This window comes from Narcine bancroftii, chromosome 1 (assembly GCF_036971445.1).
Source record: "Narcine bancroftii isolate sNarBan1 chromosome 1, sNarBan1.hap1, whole genome shotgun sequence".
In the NCBI taxonomy this organism is placed as follows: Eukaryota; Metazoa; Chordata; class Chondrichthyes; order Torpediniformes; family Narcinidae; genus Narcine; species Narcine bancroftii.
Genome location: NC_091469.1, coordinates 431,166,039 through 431,189,642, shown reverse-complemented (window position 1 = coordinate 431,189,642; position 23,604 = coordinate 431,166,039). Strand labels below are relative to the sequence as shown.

The following is a 23,604-nucleotide window of genomic DNA, read 5'->3' as shown; positions in this document are numbered from 1 at the left end:
TTTTTTCTTCACTTGTATTACTGCTTTCTTCATACCAGACTTTCACATCTTCACCCAGTAGTTTGCTTTACCACAGGCTTTACATTCAGAACCATATGAGGGTCATTTGTTTTGGTCCTGGAAAGGTTGCTGTCTGTCACACTTCCTGCAGGTCTTGGGAGTTTGCAATTTTCTGATTGTGTTCTTTATAGCATCAACCTTTCCTTCTCTTTGCTATAGGTGGTTCTCCATAGATTGCAATTTCATTTGCATTCTTGTGGCTTCGAAGGCTCTGGCTGTGTCTATAGCTTTGGCCAACTTCAAGCTATCCTTCCCTATAAGAGACTTGCACTTTGGGGTGGGCACACCCCCATATTAGTTGATCAACTAATCTATCCTCTATATCCTTAAATCTCCATTTTGCAGCAACAATTTTTAGTCTAGTGAAGAAGTTATCAATAAGCCTTGAAATTGGGAGGAGTCTTGTGATGGAGTAGTGGCCGATAGGAGAATACCAGCCCCCTCCAGAAAAGAAGGAAAATAGAAAAGAAAAAGCAAAGCCACAGACACACAAACCACAACAAATAAAAAATAAAGGTGTGGAGGAAATGGCACCAAAAGAAGAAGGAAAGACGCCAGAAGAGAAAGGTGAAGGCCTTACCTGTACGAAGAAGCAGGGACCCACTGTGGAAAGAGGAGCCCACTCCCTGAGGTCAGTGGAAACCCCGAAGGGTCGTGACCCACTGAACGCAGGACTACAAGGATGGGTCACGGAGCCAATCAGAGGTGCGCAACCGTGCATGTGCGATTCCTCATGCATGCACGATGCGCACGACAAAGACAACACTGACGGGAGGGGGGATCAGCTGTGGAGTGGAACTCCACAGCTTGAACAGCTGAGAAAGACCCGACAGCAGGGCTCCCAGCGGGAAGATATAGAAAATAACGGGAACGGGAGGGAGGAGAATGAAAAAAGGAAATCAGAGACACAGCAGATGACCAGCCCAGAGGACCAACATCAAGACACCATTTAAAAAAAAAACAGCAAACCTGAGATAAACAGCCCAACAAGAAAGTCAGAAGAGACACAGATACAAGGAAGAGAGGTAGATGACACAGGTTCTTGAGTGGACACAGGGGAATAGGAGGGAGAACATAAAGCTCTGCACAGAGAAATAGAAGATAAAGGGAATGGACTGTACATAGATAGAAAATCTTTTGAAGAATATATGGAAGCAGTAAAAGAATGGCTGACATGAGAATTTAATGAAATAAAAAGAAGAATAAAAGGTACAGAAGAAAAAGTGAGTAGATTAGAGATGGTCATGACAGAAATAGGGAAAAGAGTAGACAAGGTGGAAGAACGAGAAACAGCCGTAGAAATGGAAGTGGACGACTTAAAAAGGAAATTGGAAGAATCTGATAAAAAAGTTAAAGAAACTTGAGTTGTTAGCTCAGAAGATGGATATAATGGAAAACTATAATAGGAGAAACAATATAAAGATAGTGGACCTTAAGGAAGATGAAGAAGGCAAAGATATGAAAGAATTTATAAAAGAATGGATCCCCAGGATCCTAGGAATGCCAGAAATACAGGAAGGAATGGAAATAGAAAGGGCACACAGAATATTAGCCCCAAAACCACAGCCACAACAAAAACCAAGAGCCATTCGAGTAAATTTCCTGAGATATACGACAAGAGAAAATATATTGGAGAAGGCAATGAAAAAGCCACTGGAATACAAAAGTCAAAAAAAATTTTCTACCCAGACATAAGTTTTGAGCTCCTGAAGAAGAGGAAGGAGTTGAATGCAGAAAAATCAATTCTATGGAAGAAAGGCAATAAATTTATGTTAAGATATCCAGTGATGCTTAAAATAGTTATTCTGGGGCAGCAAAGTAGACTGTTCTTGGATCCGGAGAAAGCACAAGAATTTGCAGAACGCTTGCAAAGCAGACAGAGAGATGAAGAGATGTAACAAGAACAAGAATGATGACAAACTTCATATAAAGAAGAAAAATAATGTATAAGTAAGAACTTAGAAGGGAAAGAAAGGGAAGAAAGGAAGTAAGGGAGGAATTAAGAGGAAGAGCTTTGTTAGATGTGAAGATAAAAGTCTTTTCTGGAGGGGGCTGGGTGGGAGAGAATAACAGTCACTCCGAAATCAGTTGATGCTCGCAAGTGGGTTCGCAATCCAAATGGAGAGGGGAGTTGTGGTTGCCCGGCAAGGGACAAGGAGCAACTCAGAGAGGGGGGAGGGGGCATTTGGGGTTAAGGGAATTTTAGATGTGGGAATAGTGGAAATATTTTATGTTTTAGAAGTGTTGTCTTACAATGTGTTCAAAAAAAGAAAACAGAAATGGATAAGGAGGAAAGGTGGTGATGAGGAAACGGAAAGGAAAGGTAAACAAAGTATGAAATGGCCATGTTGAACTATATGACTATAAATATTAATGGAATACATAACCAAATCAAAAGGAAGAAGCTGTTAAATTTACTGAAGAAAGAAAAAAATTGATATAGCATTCATGCAAGAAACACATCTGACTGAAGTGGAACACAAGAAATTAAGGAGAGACTGGATAGGGCACATAACGGCAGCATCATATAATTCAAAAGCCAGGGGAGTAGCTATATTAATCAATAAAAAGGTAACAATCAAAATAGAGGAGGAAATAATAGATCCAGCAGGGAGGCATGTAATGATAAAGTGTCAGATATATTTAGAATTTTGGAATTTGCTCAATGTATATGCACCTAATGAAGAGGATCAAAAATTTATGCAAGATATCTTTTTGAAGGTTGCAGATATGCAGGGGAATGTACTGATAGGAGGGGACTTTAACCTTAATTTGGACTCAAAGATGGATAAAACTGGAGAAAAGACTAGCAGAAAGAACAAAGTAACTAAATTTATGGTTAAACCAATGCAGGAAATGCAACATTTGGATATATAGAGGAGACAGCACCCAAAGGAGAAGGAATACTCATATTATTCGGGTAGACATAAAACATACTCAAGGATAGACCTGTTCCTGTTGTCAGCCAACATCCAAGGGAGAGTTAGGAAAATGGAATATAAAGCTAGATTGTTATCGGATCACTCACCCCTGTTATTAGCAATAGAGCTGGAGGACATCCCACCGAGAATGTATAGATGGAGATTAAACTCCATGCTACTTAAAAGACAGGATTTTAGAGAATTCATTGAGCGACAAATTAAAATGTACTTTGAAATAAATACGAAATCAGTGAAAGATAAATTTATACTATGGGATGGAATGAAAATGTTCATCAGAGGGCAGATAATAAGTTATGTAACTAAGATGTAGAAGGACTACAATCGGGAAATAGAACAGCTGGAAAGGGAAATAGCAGGCACAGAAAAAGAATTAGCAATAAGGGAAGATACAACAAAGAAGAGAATTGGCGGACAAAAAAATAAAATATGAAACACTACAAACATATAAGGTGGAGAAGAACATAATGAAGACAAAACAGAAGTATTATGAGCTAGGAGAAAAAAACACAAAATACTAGCTTGGCAGCTTAAGACAGAACAAACTAAATGAACGGTATTGGCATCAAGGAAAAAGGACAAACAAATTACATATAACCCAACGGAAATCAATTAAAACTTCAAGGAATTCTACGAGCAACTATATCGAACTGAGAACGAAGGGAAAGAAGACAAAATAGATGAATTTCTAGCTAAAATTGAACTACCGAAATTGCAAGAAGAGGAGCAAAATAAATTAATAAAATCATTTGAAATAGATGAAATACAGGATATATTAAAAAAACTACTGAACAATAAAAAGCCGGGAGAGGATGGACTCCCAATAGAATTCTATAAAACATTTAAAGACTTATTAATTCCTCCTCTCCTGGAAGTAATGAACCAGATTGAAGAAACACAAAACATGCCAGATTCATGCAAAACAGCAATAATTACATTAATACTAAAGACGGGGAAAGATCCACTAACACCAACATTGTATAGACCAATATCTCTACTTAACACAGATTATAAGATAATAGCTAAACTATTAGCAAACAGATTGGCTGACTGTGTACCAAAAATAGGAAAACTAGATCAAATTGGATTTATTAAGAAAAGACGAACAACAGACAACATCTGTAAGTTCATTAACTTAATCCATACAGTACAAGGAAACAAGACGCCAACAGTGGCAGTTGCCTTAGATGCAGAGAAAGCCTTTGACAGAGTAGAATGGAATTATTTATTCAAAGTACTACTGAGGTTCAACCTACCAGAGAAATATATCAGTTGGATTAAAGCATTATATAAGGGACCATTGGCGAAGGTGAAAGTAAATGGATATATATCAAGCCAATTTAAATTAAGCAGATCAACAAGGCAGGGATGTCCACTATCTTCCTCACTGTTTGCATTAGCTATAGAACCACTGGCAGAATTGATAAGAACAGAAAATAAAATAAGAGGGATAAAAACAAAAGAGAAGGAATATAAAATCAGTCTATTTGCAGATGACATCATAGTATACTTCTTCTTTGGCTTGGCTTCGCGGACGAAGATTTATGGGGGGGGTAAAAAGTCCACGTCAGCTGCAGGCTCGTTTGTGGCTGACAAGTCCGATGCGGGACAGGCAGACACGGTTGCAGCGGCTGCAGGGGAAAATTGGTTGGTTGGGGTTGGGTGTTGGGTTTTTCCTCCTTTGCCTTTTGTCAGTGAGGTGGGCTCTGCGGTTTTCTTCGAAGGAGGTTGCTGCCCGCCAAACTGTGAGGCGCCAAGATGCACGGTTTGAGGCGATATCAGCCCACTGGCGGTGGTCAATGTGGCAGGCACCAAGAGATTTCTTTAGGCAGTCCTTGTACCTTTTCTTTGTCACGGTGGCCAATGGAGAGCTCGCCATATAACACGATCTTGGGAAGGCGATGGTCCTCCATTCTGGAGACGTGACCCACCCAGCGCAGCTGGATCTTCAGCAGCATGGACTCGATGCTGTCGACCTCTGCCATCTCGAGTACTTCGACGTTAGGGATGAAAGCGCTCCAATGGATGTTGAGGATGGAGCGGAGGCAACGCTGGTGGAAGCTTTCTAGGAGCCGTAGGTGATGCCGGTAGAGGACCAATGATTCGGAGCCGAACAGGAGTGTGGGTATGACAACGGCTCTATATACGCTTATCTTTGTGAGGTTTTCCAGTTGGTTGTTTTTCCAGACTCTTTTGTGTAGTCTTCCAAAGGCACTATTTGCCTTGGCGAGTCTGTTGTCTATCTCATTGTCGATCCTTGCATCTGATGAAATGGTGCAGCCGAGATGGGTAAACTGGTTGACCGTTTTGAGTTTTGTGTGCCCAATGGAGATGTGGGGGGGCTGGTAGTCATGGTGGGGAGCTGGCTGATGGAGGACCTCAGTTTTCTTCAGGCTGACTTCCAGGCCAAACATTTTGGCAGTTTTCGCAAAGCAGGATGTCAAGCGCTGAAGAGCTGGCTCTGAATGGGCAACTAAAGCGGCATCATCTGCAAAGAGTAGTTCACGGACAAGTTTCGCTTGTGTCTTGGTGTGAGCTTGCAGGTGCCTCAGATTGAAGAGACTGCCATCCGTGCGGTTCCGGATGTAAACAGCGTCTTCATTGTTGAGGTCTTTCATGGCTTGGTTCAGCATCATGCTGAAGAAGATTGAAAAGAGGGTTGGTGCGAGAACACAGCCTTGCTTCACGCCATTGTTAATGGAGAAGGGTTCAGAGAGCTCATTGCTGTATCTGACCCGACCTTGTTGGTTTTCGTGCAGTTGGATAATCATGTTGAGGAACTTTGGGGGACATCCGATGCGCTCTAGTATTTGCCAAAGCCCTTTCCTGCTCACGGTGTCGAAGGCTTTGGTGAGGTCAACAAAGGTGATGTAGAGTCCTTTGTTTTGTTCTCTGCACTTTTCTTGGAGCTGTCTGAGGGCAAAGACCATGTCAGTAGTTCCTCTGTTTGCGCGAAAGCCGCACTGTGATTCTGGGAGAATATTCTCGGCGACACTAGGTATTATTCTATTTAGTAGAATCCTAGCGAAGATTTTGCCTGCAATGGAGAGCAGCGTGATTCCCCTGTAGTTTGAGCAGTCTGATTTCTCGCCTTTGTTTTTGTACAGGGTGATGATGGTGGCATCATAAAGGTCCTGAGGCAGTTTTCCTTTGTCCCAACAAAGCTTGAAAAACTCATGCAGTTTGGCATGCAGAGTTTTGCCTCCAGCCTTCCAGACCTCTGGGGGGATTCCATCCATACCTGCTGCTTTGCCACTTTTCAGTTGTTCGTTTGCCTTATATGTCTCATCCTGGGTGAGGACCTCATCCAGCTCTAGCCTTAGGGGCTGTTGAGGGAGCTGGAGCAGGGCGGAATCTTGGACTGAGCAGTTGGCACTGAAAAGAGATTGGAAGTGTTCTGACCATCGGTTGAGGATGGAGATCTTGTCGCTGAGGAGGACTTTGCCGTCTGAGCTGCGCAGCGGGCTTTGGACTTGGGGTGAGGGGCCGTACACAGCCTTTAGAGCCTCGTAGAAACCCCTGAAGTCGCCAATGTCCGCGCTGAGCTGGGTTCGTTTGGCGAGGCTAGTCCACCACTCATTTTGGATCTCCCGGAGTTTGCGCTGAAGATGGCTGCATGCGCGACGGAAGGCTTGTTTCTTCTCTGGACAGGACGGCTTTGTAAGGTGAGCCTGGTGGGCAGCTCGCTTCTTTGCCAGCAGCTCCTGGATTTCCTGGCTGTTTTCGTCGAACCAGTCCTTGTTTTTCCTGGAGGAGAAGCCCAGTACCTCTTCAGTGGATTGCAGTATGGTAGTCTTCAACTGATCCCAGAGGGTTTCAGGGGACGGGTCCGTGAGGCGGGTTGCATCATCGAGCTTTGCTTTGAGGTTTGCCTGGAAGTTTCCTCTCGCTTCGTCTGACTGCAGGTTTCCAACATTGAACCTCTTTCTGGGGACTTTACTGTTCCTGGGCTTTGGCTTGAAGTAAAGGTTGAGCTTGCAGCGAACCAGCCAGTGGTCAGTGTGGCATTCTGCGCTGGGCATGACCCTGGTGTGGAGCACATCTCGTTTGTCACTTTCTCGCACCAGGATGTAGTCCAGGAGGTGCCAGTGTTTGGATCGGGGATGCATCCAGGTAGTCTTAAGGCTGTCCCTCTGCTGAAAAAGGGTGTTTGTAATGACAAGCCGCTGTTCTGCGCAGAGCTCCAACAGGAGGTGCCCATTGTCGTTGCACTTGCCGACGCCATGCTTGCCCAGGATTCCTGGCCAGGTTTCTGAGTCTTTGCCGACGCGAGCGTTGAAGTCGCCAAGGATGACAACCTTGTCGGCTGTAGGGGTGCGTTGGATGAGGTTGCGCAGGTCAGTGTAGAACTTGTCCTTTTCTGCTGGTTCCGCCTGGAGGGTTGGAGCATAGACACTGATGAGGGTGATGCAACGCTTGTTTTGAAGGGGGAGTCGCATGGACATGATTCGGTCCGAGTGGCCTGTCGGAAGGTTTTCGAGTTTGGAGGCAATGAAGTTCTTGACCATGAAGCCTACACCAGATAGGCATCGTTTATCCGAAGGCTTGCCAGACCAGTAGAGTGTGTAGCCCGCGCCGCGTTCTTGGAGGCTGCCTACATCTGCCAGGCGGACTTCACTGAGAGCGGCTATGTCAATGTCAAGTCTGAGGAGTTCATGCGCAATGAGGGCAGACCGACGTTCAGGTCGGTGGCTGTCAGCCTTGTCTAGTATGGTTCTGATGTTCCAGCATGCTAGCTTGAGTTTGTGAGCATCTTTTGAGGGGGAGGACGTGGAGGGGGAGGTCGTGGAGGGGGAGGACGTGGACCTGTCCTCGGGCCTGCGCAAAGGAGCTTTTAGGTGGAGTGCAATGCGCGCAGTACTGGCCCCACCCTTTACACCCATGGTTCGTGTGCCGTGGCCAAGCAATCTGGGACGTGGCAGCGAGGTCCTTGGGTCGTAGGTTTTATATCGGAGTGGCCTTAACAGAACCAGAAATATCAATAAAAGAATTACATAAGAAATTAAAGGAATATGGAGAAATATCGGGGTACAAGATCAACACAAATAAAAGTAAGCAATGCCAATGAATAATGCGGATTTCACAAAGTTTAAGACAGAATCACCATTTAGATGGCAAACACAAGCAATTTGATACTAGGTATACAACTAGATAATAATCTAGGCCATCTATACAAACTAAATTAACAGCCATTAATGAAGAAATTACAAGACGACTTAGAACATTGGAAAGACTTAACACTAACACTGATAGGAAGGGTAAATTGCATTAAAATGAATATCTTCCCAAGGATACAATACCTATTTCAATCGTTACCAATTCACCTAACAGAGAAATTCTTCAAGGAGCTAAAGAAAATAATAAAGAAATTCTTATGGAAAGGGGGGAAACCGAGGATAGCGCTAGATAAATTAACAGAATGGTACAAACAAGGAGGCTTACAGCTACCAAACTTTAAGAATTATTATAGAGCAGCACAATTAAGATACCTATCAGATTTTTATCAAACAAGGGAAAAACCAGATTGGACCAGATAAGAGCTAGATAAAATAGGGGAGAAGGTACCTGAACATATACTATATAAGTGGGATGAAAAGCTGGTGCAACGTAGGAATTCACTAGTATTGCACCATCTGCTCAACATTTGGAAGAAGATTCACATAGAAAGGAATAAAACAAATTATCAACTACAAAAATTAATATTGATGCAAAATCAACTAATCCCTTTCACAATAGATAACCTTTCCTTTAGAGAATGGGAGAGAAGAAGGATCAAAAGAATAGAAATTTGTTTTTTGGCAAATAAATTATCATCTTTTGAACAAATGAAGGACAAATATGGTTTAACTCATGGTACTGTTTGCATACGACCAACTGAAAACCTACTTGAAGGACAAATTGGGAAGCAGGGTGAGGTTACCAGAAGGAAGCAATTTTGAATATGTGATTACAGACACAATGATAATTAAAAGATTTATAACAAATATGTACATAAAACTGCAAGAGAAAGAGAATGAGGAAACAAGCTGTAAACCCAAGCAAAAATGGGAACAAGATCTAAACATAAAGATAAAGAATGAAACATGGAAAAAGTATGCTCCGGAACTATGAGAAATACAATAAACACGAGGTTACGCATGATACAATATAATTGGTTACAGAGGCTATACACCATGCCCCAAAAGTTAAATAAATCGGATCCAACAGTATCAGACAGATGTTTTCGTTGTAAGAAGGAAACGGGAACAACAGTACATGCAATTTGGGCATGTGAGAAAATGGAAAAGTTTTGGGAAGATCTAAATCAGGTATTAAATAAAATCACAAAAAGCAACATTCCAAAAAATCCAGATATCTTTCTTCTAAGTAATATAAGAAGTAAAGAACTTGGACTCGATTTGGATGGAGCACAAAAAAGATTTATCATGATAGCCTTACCTGTAGCAAAAAAATATATTATGTCAACCTGGAAATTAGAAGATAGCCTGAGAATACAGCAATGGTACATAGAAATGAATAAATGTATTCCATTGGAAAAAATTAACATATAATTTAAGAAATAGCATCACAGTATTTGAACAAATTTGGGATCCGTACATAGAACACAACAGAGAAGTCCTACCGTGGACCTCCACCACCTAAAATGACTGAAGGAGAAGAAGACAAAATGAACTGACCCAGTAGGTAAAAGTAGAAGACACAAATTTCTTGTTTATTTTCATTGTGTGATGACATTATTTAATGGGTTTAATGTATCATATAGGTTGAACGTTGAGTGGGTGGTGAGGGGGGGGGGGGGGGTGAAGGAGGGAGGGAAGGGAAGGGAGGGGGAAAAGGGGAGAAAATGACACTGTGTATATTCAAGAGGGAAATGTTTGTGTGTATTTTGGTTAGTATGGTTCATAGTGTGAAAAATTAAAAATTAAAAAAAAAATAAGCCTTGAAATTCATAGCGTTTAATTCTATGATTAGACCTGGGTTCAAGATGAGAAGCAAACTTTGCAAATATCTGCTCGGGATCATTTTCCCCCACCTTTTTGTAAGCTCCCAGCTATTAAATAAGTCAAGGTTTCACTCACTTGTCTAGAGAAGTATATAACTGACCTTCTCCTCTGCTGTTGCATTTTTAAAATAGGTTTTAAATGCTAAATTACACTTCTGATGAAACCTTTTAAACAATTCAACAATGTCTTCAGCCTCCCAGTCCATCACTGGATGAACCACTGTTAATGCAGCATTTTTTTCAATGTATTTTTTCTTCTTCCCCTTCATATTTCAGTGGCTTCCCATCAATTTTATGGCTTTATTCTTGTTCTCTTATACCGCTGCCACCATGTTATGTCTCTGTGTTACTTGGGAGGCTTCTTAAATAACTGAGATGCAAGATTCAAATAACAGAAGAGATTTTACTTACTGATGTCTTCTACCATCTCAGGAAACTTGTGTACACACACACACACACACACACACACACACACACACACACACACACACACACACACACACACACACACACACACACACACACACACACACATGCCCCACAGTGATGCACTACAGTTACTACAGTGAGAATGGTGCATTCTTAAACGGTTACAACATTACCCTGACATTACCACATTACCCTGACTATATAACAAGGTGCTAGTAACTAGCAGCATGGTTCCCAATGCCTACCTCCGAGGGAAGGACAAAAGTTTCTCATGGGGTGGCATTTGTGGCCATTCAGAGTAGGAACCTGGTGGCATGCAGTGCTTCTGGGAGGACCTCTTGCCACAGGGAGATGGACATTCCTTTTTGACTTGAGGGCCAAGAGGATTGCTTTCCAGATAGTGCTGTTCTCCCTTCCTACCTGCCCATTCCTGCGGGGGTTGTTGCTATCCTCTTGGTCAGAAAGTATTGACACAACTCCTCTCTCATGAAGGAGGATCTCCGGTCACTGTAAATATAACTGGGGAATTCAAACAAAGTGAAGAGATTGCAGAGGGTTTTAATTACCATTGGCGTGGTCCTATCTGGGAAGAGAATTGCAAATGAGAAATGTGAATACTTGTCCATGATATTCAGGAAGTAGATGTTCCTCTTCGTGGATGAGAGGGGCCCCTTGCAGTCCATACTGAGACATTCAAATGGGTGAGTTGCCTTGATCAGATGAGCTCTCTCTGGCCAGTAGAGGTGCAACTTGCACTCTATGCAGACCGAGCAGTTATAAGTCAGCTCCCTGATCTCCTCCACTGAATAGGAAAGGTTGCAGGCCCTCACGAAGTGATAGAGCCTGGTAACCCCAGGATGGAAGAGGCTATCATGGAGAGCTTGGATGCAAACTACTCGCACCCTGGAATAGGTTCCCCTGGACAGAGCATCAGGTGGCTCGTTGTGCTTCCCCACCCGATACAAGATCTCATAATTGAAGGTGAACAGTTCAATTCTCCACCTCATGATCTCGTCATTTTTGATTTTTTTCCCCACTCTTTATTGTTTTTTTTTAAACTTTATTTATTCGTTCAAAAAAACAAATAATATATGACATATGATTAACCGTAAACATGAACGTTATTTTTTATATATATAAAAAAAGAGAAAAGAAAAGAACCACCCCCTTCAGCCAACTCTCCTAAGTAGAGCCATAAAGAAAGAAAAAGAAAAAAAATTAAAGAAAAATTAAATATACATATTAAGATCTAATCAATGTAAATTGAAATGTAAATATTCTGAATATAACGACCACTTATTAATAAAAAAATATAATTATCATGCAAAACATATGTAATTTTTTCCATTATTAAACAATATTTCATCTCATTATGCCATCTATTAATATCAATCATATTTGTATCTTTCCACATACTAGCAATACATTTTTTCACTACGGATAAAGCTAAATATACAAAAGCAAGCTGAAACTTATCTAATCCCAAGCCTTTCAAAGGTTGCAAACTACCCAATAAAAATACTATTGGATCTAAAACTATTTTAATCTTATGCAGATATTCTAAAAACGATTGAATTTTCTTCCAAAATGATTGTATATGTATACATGACCAAACAGCATGAAATAAAGTTCCAACCGTATCACCACATCTAAAACACAAGTTTGATTCATACCATGTGGGGACGGTCCCCTGGGCAGATCAGGATCTGATGGTATGCTGACTTGAGATCTATGGTGGAGAAGACTTGGAACTTGGCGATTTCATTCACCATGTCGGCTATGCGAGGAAGGGAGTAGGCATCCAATACATTAAATCTATTGATGGTCTGGCTATAATCGATGACCATCTGATGCTTATCCCCACTTAACTATCACCACCTGTGCCCTCCAGGGCTTGTTACTGGGTTCTATGATACTCTCCACTGGTAGCTGCCCCACTTGAGTTTCTATGAACTCCCTGTCCCTGGTGCTGTATTGCCTGCTTTTCGTGGCGACAGGTTTGCAATCAGTGGGAGGCTCAGGAACAGGAAGGGTGGAGGGACCCGAAATGTGGCCATCCCACAGGTCAGTTGCCCTCGATGGCGTTCCGGTGTGTGATTGGCTGCGATCGAAGAGGGGGGAGTGAGCCCTCCAGGAATTGATTATTTCTGATTGGGAGTGGGGCCATCAAATTGCTTCAGCATGCTCTCAAGCTGACACTGGAAATCTAGCCCCAGTATGACTGGCATGCAGAGATGGAGCATTACTACCAGTTTGAGGTTTTTATACTTTGTGCCCCTAACAGTTAGGGTCAAGGTTCAACACCCATGGATTTCCATGGAGTGGGACTTGGCCACCAACACTACCTTGCACTTGGCAGGGGACACTGGCAGGGTGCAGCAGTGGATTGTGTCCAGAAGTATAAAGCTCTCAGTACTCCTAGTATCAAACAAACATCCCATGGTGTGGCCATTTACCTCGATGTCCATCATTGATCGTGCCAGTGGGCGTGGCCTGTTCTGATCCAGCACGAAAGAGGCCAGTGTCAACTAGTTGTTGGAGTCACTGCTGCTGTAACATTGGGATGGATGCCTCCAAAATGGCTGCCCAGGGGATCTCGAAGATGGATCACACATGGCAGGGTCTGGAAGGGATGCAAATGTGATGCCATCCCATGTCATCATTCTCCCATTCCCACAGTTTGGTTCTTGGCTACCAGAAATGATGTGTGACAGATTATTTAGAGGTGGTTTGAGAGGAATTGCTAGAGCAGCTTGCACACACACATTTTAAAACACAGAATATTTGCAGGACTTTTGCAGAGTGCTTTTTGCAGAAAGAGCAACAAAGGTGCAGAATATGGCTGGCCTGGGAGAGCATGTGATCTTTGCAGGCAGGGACAGAACAGCTTTGCTCTCAGAGAGGGAGGAAGGGAGTGAGGTCGCTCTACGGTTTGGGCAATATTTTCTCGGGTGTTGGGTTTGGCCACAGTAATTCCACTTTGTCTGCTCAGCAGCTGCAACAACAGTCATGGTCCCTGAGTCCCAAGATGGCAGCACCCATACACCCCATCTAGCAGCCACGTGGTTTGCTGAGTAGGCTTCCGCATTCTTTTGGGCTGTTTCTAATGATCGAGCCACCTGTATGACTTTCTGCAAGGGTCCAGTCACCCTTCTCCGGGAGCTTGTGGATGTGGTTTGAGTGGAAGTTGGCCACTAACCCATCACAGATGAGTTCTTCTTGGTAGGCAGCAACCCTTACATCCTTGCATCAGCAGGATTATTCCAGCTCTCTCATGGCCCTCACAAAATGATCAACAGACTCCCCAGGGCCCTGGTGTCAGCTGCCCGGTAAGACCAAGCATAAATCGAATTAATGGGAGCCCCATATTGCTGTCACGGGAGGGCTATCATGTCGTCGTAGTTTTCACAGTCCCATATTATTTGGTAGGCTCAGTGGTCCATTGATGCAACAAACAGATCATACTCATCGCCATCAGCTGAGATCTTACGGCGCTTCATAAAGGTCTTCAAATCTCCAGCATACAACTATGTGCTTCTGGCCCGAATCCAAGGCTGGGATTGAGGAAGGAGACTAGAGCTATCAGCCTTTATTGAGAAATTTCAGGGAGGAGTTACCAGGTCGGAGGCAGGCCAACTTGAGCAGTTCAGTGAGGCCCTCCACCTGCATTACCATGTCCCACCACAAGTACTTGGACCAGTACTTGGCCGTGGTCCACCTTGTAATGGGAAATGAGTCTGGCCAGGTGATCAGAGCTTCAGTGAGAGAACGTTTTTGGAATAGTGATCACCATCATTAAGTTTCAAGATGGTTATGAGGAAAAGTCTTGGCTTCCTTAAAGTTGCATGATATACACAAATTTGGAAGATGCAATATAGTTTTACATGTTTATAGGAAATTGTGGGAAAATTCTAAACTGGGGAGGTAAGATTGTGGTTATATTAGACAGGAGTTGAGGAGTTCATTGGGAGAAGCTGTCATTGGGCAAGTCCACAACAAACATGTGGAGTTAGTTAAGGATCACTTAATTGGAATCCAGTTCCTGTATGTTCCAGCAAGGATGTGTGGAATGTAAGGGAAAAGAACCTTAGAAAGTGATCGTGATTTTAGTTAAAAAGATAAATGAAGCTTGTATAAGATTTAGGAAGCTAAAAATCAGTCAGGCTCCTGGAGGAATATAAAGATTGCCGGATGATTACAAGCAGGAAATCAGGAAGGCAAAAGGGGCTACGAAATGTACTTGGTGGCAGAATGGAAGAGAATCCCAAAGCATTTTAAATGTTTTAAACTTCAAACTTAAGGCACCGCTGCTGCTTGTACTGTCTCAGGAGAGCGGGACGAGGAGACACAGCACTTCCCGCCAGGGTTTTACTACCTAGTCCAACTGCTGCCAGCTCTGTATAGGCTATAAGCAGCCTGTTCAAGGAGTTGATGTTGTTTTATTTAAAATTATGGGCCCAAGATGGAAGTCTGTGTTTGGCAGCTGCCTCGAGGCCTTGCAAACTCCAGCACAGCAGCACACTGGTGCAGGGTATCAGAAAATAGGGAGAACACCCTCTCCCCTTCTCCCCCCCCCCACCCCCATTGAGAAGGAGAAACCGAGAAGATGACCCTAACGATGGTGACCCTAAGGATACGGACCAGCGATGGGCTCTGCCACTGAAGGATATGCACAGGCTGCGGGCTGCTGGTGACTTGAGGTCAAAAGGTTGTGGACTGCTGTCAAATGGCTCATGAGAACCAGGTTTCAGAACTGGGGTGCTACAGGTAGGAAGGGCTCCTGTAGGGCTCCCTCATCATGTCAAAGGTTTGGATCTGGGCTTGGATTGCTGATGGTTTGAACTGAACTGGAGTCATTTGAGCCTGCAGAGACTGCAAGAGTGCAGGAGGTGAATCCACGGACACTTAGTGACTCTGAAAGGACTTTTTTTTTGCTTCTCTTTCTCTGACTGTAAGAGGCGCTTCAGGCAAATTCTGCCAATAGTGAATCTTTGCATTAGAGCAGGCAAAAAGCAACCTTGTGTAATATGACAGTGTTTTATTGCATGACAATAAATTGAATCTTGTAAGGGAAAATATACATAAAAGCACAAAGGGATCCTTGAAATGGGCCATGCAAATAGAAAATGTGATAAACCAATGTGTGATATGTTTGCCTTCATTAGGTGAGACGCTGAGTGTAAAAACATCATCTTGTAGCTGTATAAAAGCTTGTTTATGCTACACTTAGAGCATTATGTATCCAATTACAGGAAGGATGTGGAGGCAATAGAAAGAGTACAGAAGAGATTTACCAGGAAGTTGCCTGAATTAGATAATGGAGATAGGATGCACAATGTTGGGTTCTTTTCTCTGAAATGTTGAGGACTGAGGGGGGAGACCTGATAGGTTTATATAATTATGCAAGGCATAATATGCTAGACAGTCCAAAAAATCTTCCAAGGGTAAAAATGTCAAATACTAGAGGACATTCATCAAATGGGGGATGGGAGTTTAAAGGAAATGCGCAGAGCAGACTGATTAGAGTGGAGGTTACCTAGAAAGGGCCATCAGGAGCAAGTGGTGGAAGCATATACTTTTGGAGCATTTAAGATTGTTCTGGATGGACACCTGAATATGCAGAGTGTGTGCAAGTAGCAGAATTTTGATTTGAAAATCATGTTTGGTGTTGACATATGGGCTGAAGGGCCTGTTTCATTGCTGTACAATACAATGTTTTATATTTTATTTTCTATTTTCAAATTAACTGCTTGTGAGAAAACTAGAAAAATGGGATGATTTGATTGTGCCTTATCCCCAATCCACCCCCAATGCTTTAGTGGGCTGGGTTTTATCTCCCCATTCTCCTTTCACCATTATGTTGTGAACATCTTCATCACTGTAATTGATAATTTTGGAAGATAATGGATTTTTTGTTGTAAGTTTTGTTTGCATGACTAAATTTTATTCTAATATTTATCTTTGGCTATATTTTAAAGGTAAAATACTAGAAAATATAGATAACATTTTGAAAAATCTCATTATTATTGCAAATTTAGCCTGGAAGATGGGCCTTGCGTTGTTTTCTCTCTAGGTTTGCTGACGTCAAATTGATGAGGTAAGCCAAGAGGAATTCTTGTAACAAGTAGATATGTTCTTGATTTCTTTTTCTTAAGACTGGTTTTCCTGATCCCAGGGATTTATGAAAACAAAGCGAGGAACTTGTTTCATTGGAAACAAATGGTGCAGGTGTATCCTTGCTTAGCTGAATTAAAGGGCTCAGTGGAACCTCATACCTGATCCTCAGTGTCCAGCATCTAACTGTAAGATTCTGGTTCTTGAGCAGTCTCTCCTGACTCTGGGAATTCCTTGTTCTATTTCTGTGTCCCAAATTTAACCTGTGGTACAAGATTATCCAAGTCCCAATCAAATATTGACACTTAACTCAAGTATTTATGCTTTGGCACTTTCCCATAAGAACTATGTTGAATATCTGGAGAAGTGCATCTGTTTCAAGTAGCAACAGGTTCCAAGTTGAATAAAATGGACTGTGGCCATCTGTGTTAGAGCACTGGGATGAATTCAGGTTACTGTGATTTTTGTCAAATTTGGAGTTCTTTGAACGGCAAATTGCATAAGGTGTCAGCTACTGGGATCTCTGAGATGGTTCAGCAGCGAAAGGAGTTTGTCGGGCTGAAAGCGAATACTGCATGAAAAAAAGACTTACAGACAACACAAAAGAAAATTGAAAGAAGTGTGTAATGACCGAAAGAGTCAGGTCTGCAAGAGATGAACAACTTTCCTTTGGAAGAGGCAATGAAAACATGTTCGCCTATATTTTGTACCACCCACAATGTTGATTTTTATAGTGAGGAAGTAAGTAAATTTTTGGTTCAAATGAAATGCATCTCAGATGGCAGATTATTATGGAAGCTGAAGCAAATTTCAAAAACTCTCTCATTTCAGCTGTGAGAATTGAAAAAGTAAGGCTCATAGAATGATAATCCTAGAGATGCACAGCACAGAAACTGGTTCTTTTAGCGCATCAAGTCCAGGCTGATCGTGATGCCTTTGTACATTAATCCCATTGATCTGCAGTAAGCCTGTAAACCTCAACTCCTTTGCTATTCATGTACTTGTACAAATGCCTTTTATATTTCATAACAGCTTCCACTGCCCCTCTTTGTGTTGCATCCCAGTTGGTCACCACCCTGTGTGTTGACAAACTTGCCCTTCAAATCGTCTTTAAATTTTTTCCCTCTCATTTTAACCCTGTGCCTTAAAGTTTTAGATTCTCCTGCCTTGGCGAATGAATCTAACCACCTCACTCATTCACTCCATTGTGATTTTTGTAAATCTTTGGAAGGTCACCCTTTAGCCTGCCATGTTCCAGCATATCCAATGCAAGCGATGGGCTGTTTGAGGAACTTGGAGACAGGCAGCAGTCTGTGCTCCACTTGGGCACCACTCCCCAACCTTTTCTCTATTACATGGATGACTACATGGTGCTTGTTGGTCTCTTTGGTCCTCACCTTGTACACCACCAACCTTTGATTCTGACACATTATCTTCCAATATTACCACCAACTTCAGTACAATCCGACCAATAACCATATCCTCCCCTCCATCCCCCAATCTGCATTTTGTGGGGATCATTCTCTCCAAGACTCCCTGGTCCATTTTTCTCTCCCCATCCATTCTTCCAACCCCTCAGACATTTCTCACTGAAATTGCAAAAAGTATAAAAGCCTGACCCTACATCTCTCCCTTCACCTCCATGCAGGGCCACAAACAGATTTACATGGTCATCTTCCAACCTCATCTACTATATTTGGAATAGCCTCCTCTACATCGGTGAGACCAGACACTGATTTGGCAACAACTTTGCTGAACGCCTATTTGCCCCATTTGTGAGCCGAAGATAGCCCTCTCAACCATCTCTACACAGATATGACTGCCCTCTGCCTTATGCATGTCAAACAAATTTCAGGAACAACACATTACCTTCCACCAGGACAGTCTTAAAACCCAGTGGTGTGACAATAGATCATTCTATTGTTCTAGCAGTGGAGCCAGCTCCCTCTGGTTTGTGAGCTCTACCTGCAACTAGTTGTGGTTTCCTCCCACATCTTAAAGATGTGCAGGTTGATAGATTTAATTAGCCTTTGTGAATTGTTCCTCATGTGCAGGTTATTGGTGGAATCTAGGGGAGTTGAAGGGAATGTGGCAAGAATAAAGAGGGATGTGATGAATCAGGATAAATATATAATTGGTGCTTGTTTCAGTTTTGGTAGTCTGGAGTCCCCTCGACATAAATGTTTTGATTTCATGGATATATTAAATGTCTGTGGTGAAAACATTTCTAGAAACTCCGTGAAATTGCATCCTCAAGATGCTTTAGAAATTTTAAGGACATGTATGTTTATTTTGAAGTTGATTTTGAGTATTACAAGACATTATTCACTCCACATTGATAAATGAGACATTGAAATCTGTTACAAGAACAAAATGGAGAGCAAACAACAAACACTGTAAATAATCAAGGCAGTAAAACTCATGACATCATCGTAAAAATTGAAAAAATATTCAACACAGAATAACAAAAAAGTCACAAGTTATACCAAAGTTATCTATAATTCATTATCCACAATGTTACAATAACAGTCTTGTGAAGGTACTATTATTAAGTCACTAACACTGAGCACAAAGAGGTAAACTAGTTTGCTGCTAAATTTCATTCTTAAATTTGTCCTCTAATTGATCATCTTTCATCTGCTCTCTCTGTTATGGTCTCCTTGGATAGACATTGGGCTTGTAATCATTTGTCGCTTGAGAAAGAACTGCTTTCTTGGAGGGTAGACTTCATGACATCTAATGTGGCTGCACAATTATAAGACCTTGAGCAGGATACTGGAGCATCTCCATCTCTACAGATACACCTTAAGGTAGGAATTCTGAAAGCACTTCATTAAAAGCAACCAAGTTTTGTTCATCTTTGGTGTTCAAAATGAATTGTTGAGATGACATCAAAAGGACTGAAAGGGAAATTAGATTGAGGCTTGTAGTTCACCAGTGATAGTGTTGGTAAGTTGCTTCACATTTTCCAATAAGAAAACTACTCTTTAATATCACCACTGGCCTTGTGGAAAATGTGAATATCACTCACCGAATGGGATGTTTTTGTGTTGAACAGGAATGTCTTCAGCATTTTATTCTGTGCTCTTTTTCAACTAATATTCATTTATATGCCACTGTGTTCATTCACCCAATTGTATGACAAAGTTATGCAATGGGAAATGAGTTACCCTCATAATCTTAGAATCTCAATCCTAATGTAACTGATAAAAAGCCTTGAGGTTCCAGGAGTGGGATGTCGAACCTTTCAATGAAAACCTTTGGCCCTTGAGTTCAACAATCTGGCCACTGCAGATTTTGAACCTGTAAATATGCAGTCAATTCTGTTTTCCTGAGGCTAGATCTGGCTGCTTGATATTTAGGAACAGGAGAGTGGAAGCTGATGGGATGCTGGAGGTGAAAAATGAGCAAAATAAAGAGCAGTGTGTGAGTTGCTGATGTGGTTTCAAAGAACCAAACAAAGTGATTCACCTATCTAACCTGCATCACAAAGACAACCTAGATTGTATACCTAAAATGGATGGGGGGGGGGGGTGGGGGGGTGGCTTGGGAGGAGGGAGGGGGGGGGAAAGAAAAAGTCACTGTATATGTGTGAAAAAGAAAAAGTGTATATCATGGCAAATGTGATTTATGGTGTGAAAAATAAAAAAAATTAAAAAACAAAGACCCATGTTAGCTCTGTTGTGCTCACTCTCAAGCGCGCAGGACTGCACATTCTCTTCCAACGTGTCAAAGACCATGGGGAAATGGCATCATTTTTCAAAATTACATGGATGTGGTTGTTATTGTATTAGAATAGTTAACATAAAATGTTATGTGGTTTGGATTTCAAGGGACTTGCCTATTAAACACTAAAATTTAATGGATGTTGCTTTTCCCAAGCTGGTCCTGAAAGACTATATATGTCTTTATCAATGAAAGACATACTACTTTTGGTTATAGTGATGTTATCCATTTTAATGATATTGATTGGATATTATCTAAAAGTTATCCTTCAGATTTTATCACAGTTCTAAGGTTTTTCACTTAAACCACTTGAGGTGGGATTTCAATTTAACATCACGCACAAAGGATGTAGAATGATAGCTGAAATCTGGAACGGCATTGGAACCCACAAACATCTGCCCAAATATGAGAATGCAAACAAAGTGGGTTTGTAGGAAATAAAGCTTGTATTTTAGCATCTGATAATCAGAGTTCCAGTAGGTGATTTTATGAACTGCAGATAAATCCAACACCGTTGTACATTTATGGTAGTAAAGTTAGATAGGTTAGTTAACCATATGTATTAATGCACCAAATGGGTCATCAAAATCTTTGGCCAATGAAAATAGATCCAACATTTTTCTAACGGAGCAAGCATGATCAAAGAAGTGGAAGAATTTCCCATGCCTTAATAAATGTACCATCATGTACAGAACAGAGACAATATTTTAAGTAAAGCGTCGGGCTGTTCTGTTATAACTTGGTTGTTGAGAGTAAATACATCTTGCTGCTCCTTTGTATAATTATCCTTTTGGGTGGGATCGCTCTTTCACATATTCAGACAATAAGCCAATGGTGGAGCTGAAAGAGAAAGGAACAATTAATGCTAAGGGAGGGGAGAGGAGGGGAGAGGAGGGGAGAGGAGGGGAGGGGAGGGGAGGGGAGGGGAGGGGAGGGGAGGGGAGGGGTGGGGTGGAGAAGAGGCAAGAGGGGTTGGGGAGGTGGAGAGGGAGGAGAAAGAATGAAGAAAGGAGGGGAAGAGGAGGGTAGGAGGGTGGTTCATTGAAGAGGAATGAGGGAGGAGAGGGGAGAGAGAGTGAGGTGGAGAGGGTGTGTAGAGAGGGAGAGTGTAGGGAGCAGGGAGGGAGGGCAGGGCTGGTGGGGGTTAGAGAGAGGGGGGAAGATAGGGGTAGAGAATGAGGAGGAGGAGGTGGGGAGAGATTGAAGTTTGTTCACTTCTCTGAAATCCATTACTCACAGTGAACTGACGGGCCTCTCCCCTTTCCATCAGGTGGTGGTCCTTCTCTGATGTTATTGCAAAAGCTAGCTTCTGAAATGATTAACAATGTTGCATGGATTATTGTTGATTATTTAAAACCTTTAAATCCTCTGGATTTTATCTAAACTGACTTTCAATTATTTTCTCTTTTTGATATTTTATCATTTTAAGACAATGGAATCCACCATTTGGCCTAACAAAGCTACATCTGCCCAATCCTACTCCCTTTCTTATATATCCCCTACCTTCCCTTTCATTATTTTACTTACCATAGCCAATTAATGGAACAGATTCATAGTTCTAATTTGCCTTAGTGTTTTTTAAAAATTTGCTGTTTTATTGCTTTGGTCCATTTGTGCAGTCAGAATAACCCGAGTGGTGGTCAGGGTAAGTTCTAGCCAAAGTTAAATAGAGTTGGAGATTAACTCGTGTTTCAAATTGAAAGGGTAGCTCACAAGCCAATTGCAAACTGGATTTGCCATTTGGGGGCAGAGATGAGGCAGCAGCTGCAATGACAGAACAAGCCCTTGAGCCCAATTCATCTTTTTATGGGCTAGTGATTGACAGTCAGCAAGGTGGGGTCAGCCTCTCAGGTTACCTACCTGCAGGTACAATGGTTGTCCCCTGCAGTAGGCCAATAGCATGTGATTTTAAACTTCCAGACTAGCCTGTCATGGGGGATCTTTTCAAAAGGCTTGCTTGTCTATAAAGATAACAAGATAACATCCACCGTCCTGCCATCATCAATCAATATTTTTGGTCACATTTTTTTTAAAAACTCAGATTCGTGAGACAGATCCCCCACAAATAAATCAATGCTGACCTTCTCTAATCAATCCCTGCCTATACAAATGCTGGTACATCCTGTCCCTCAGAATTCCCTCAAGTAACTTTCCCACTGCTGACATCTGCAGTTTCCTGGCTTGTCTTTTGTTGCCCTTGAAATAATGTTTTAGTTACCCTCCAGTCTACTGGCACTTGAGTCCAAAGTTGATAAGGTTTCAAAGTTAGTTTGCAACATTTTATACCTTACCTTTAGTAATGCCATGTAACATGTGTAATATAATTTGTTGTGCTTGTATTTGTATTGCTCCATTTGTCAGGTATTAATAAAAGGTTTCTGAGTTATACTGGTTGGTGCTCATCATCTAATTTTGCGTGCCAGAACAGAAAATTCAAAGAAATAGGTGCAGTTTAAATTCCTAACAGAAGATATCATAAAGAACAGAAGTTTTGTTTAAAAAGCCGACTACAAGAACAGAAAAGGTATCTGCAAACTAATCAACTGTACCTTGCAGGTGTGCTCACCTCACGTAGAGACCCACGCACGCTGATACATTTGTACACTGCGTAAATGGGTACGAGTGCCATTGAAGATGTAGCAATACACCATCCAATCACATTGGCCCAGTCTGGAAAGATGTAATTGTCATATTCTGGAGCTTTAAATGTTGAAATGCTGATGACCACAACAGACTTCAAAGATGAAGAAAGAAAGATGTCAAACAATGTCTAAAACAGCTTTTATATTTTGAGTTGTAATCAAAACCTTCTCTAACAGAAAGTGTTCAGATTAAAGACACCTACAATGTCAGGGGAAGTTTCTCTTCTAATTTTTGGGAACAGGTCAATTGGCAGCAATGATTGACCATCTGAATCAACCAAAGTGTTGGAGAACCATACAGAAATTCAGGGCGAGATTGTCCTACAATGCTCTAGGTTACAAATCCATAATTATCATTGACTCTTGGCTACTTTTTGAACAGACCTGGGAAGCTACTCAGTTGTATCACTGAGGCAAAAGAAAGAGACGTTAAATGTTGGGTTCAATAGCAATCCACACTAATAAAGCAATTTTTTGACTTACCAGAAGGAAGCAGGGGCTGACAAACTTCCAGCACAGTCTCCAGTATAAGCCAGGTCTTGCACCAATCATTTTTTCAATGTCATTGCTGAAACGGTCAACTCCTAGTAAAGAAATTATTATCTGTGACACAAACTTTGATTTATTTTTCAGGTATGTCTCATAATGTATGTCTCAAAAGTGCAGTGATCATCAGTTCATGGTTGAATGG

General features: G+C 41.8%; 1 protein-coding gene across 1 annotated transcript in view; it reads right to left on the bottom strand.

The window, feature by feature from the left end:
* Nucleotides 1–18,912: 18,912 nt before the first annotated feature.
* Nucleotides 18,913–23,604, bottom strand: part of slc6a3 (solute carrier family 6 member 3) — a 43,399-nt gene continuing 38,707 nt past the window's right edge. Inside the window, exons 11-14 of the mRNA XM_069916584.1 lie at nucleotides 23,397–23,497; nucleotides 22,838–23,005; nucleotides 21,509–21,580; nucleotides 18,913–21,111 (exon numbers count right to left, since the gene is read on the bottom strand). Of these exons, the coding sequence (XP_069772685.1) occupies nucleotides 21,088–21,111; nucleotides 21,509–21,580; nucleotides 22,838–23,005; nucleotides 23,397–23,497 (365 nt within the window). The 3' untranslated portion in view covers nucleotides 18,913–21,087. The remainder of the gene's footprint in view (nucleotides 21,112–21,508; nucleotides 21,581–22,837; nucleotides 23,006–23,396; nucleotides 23,498–23,604) is intronic.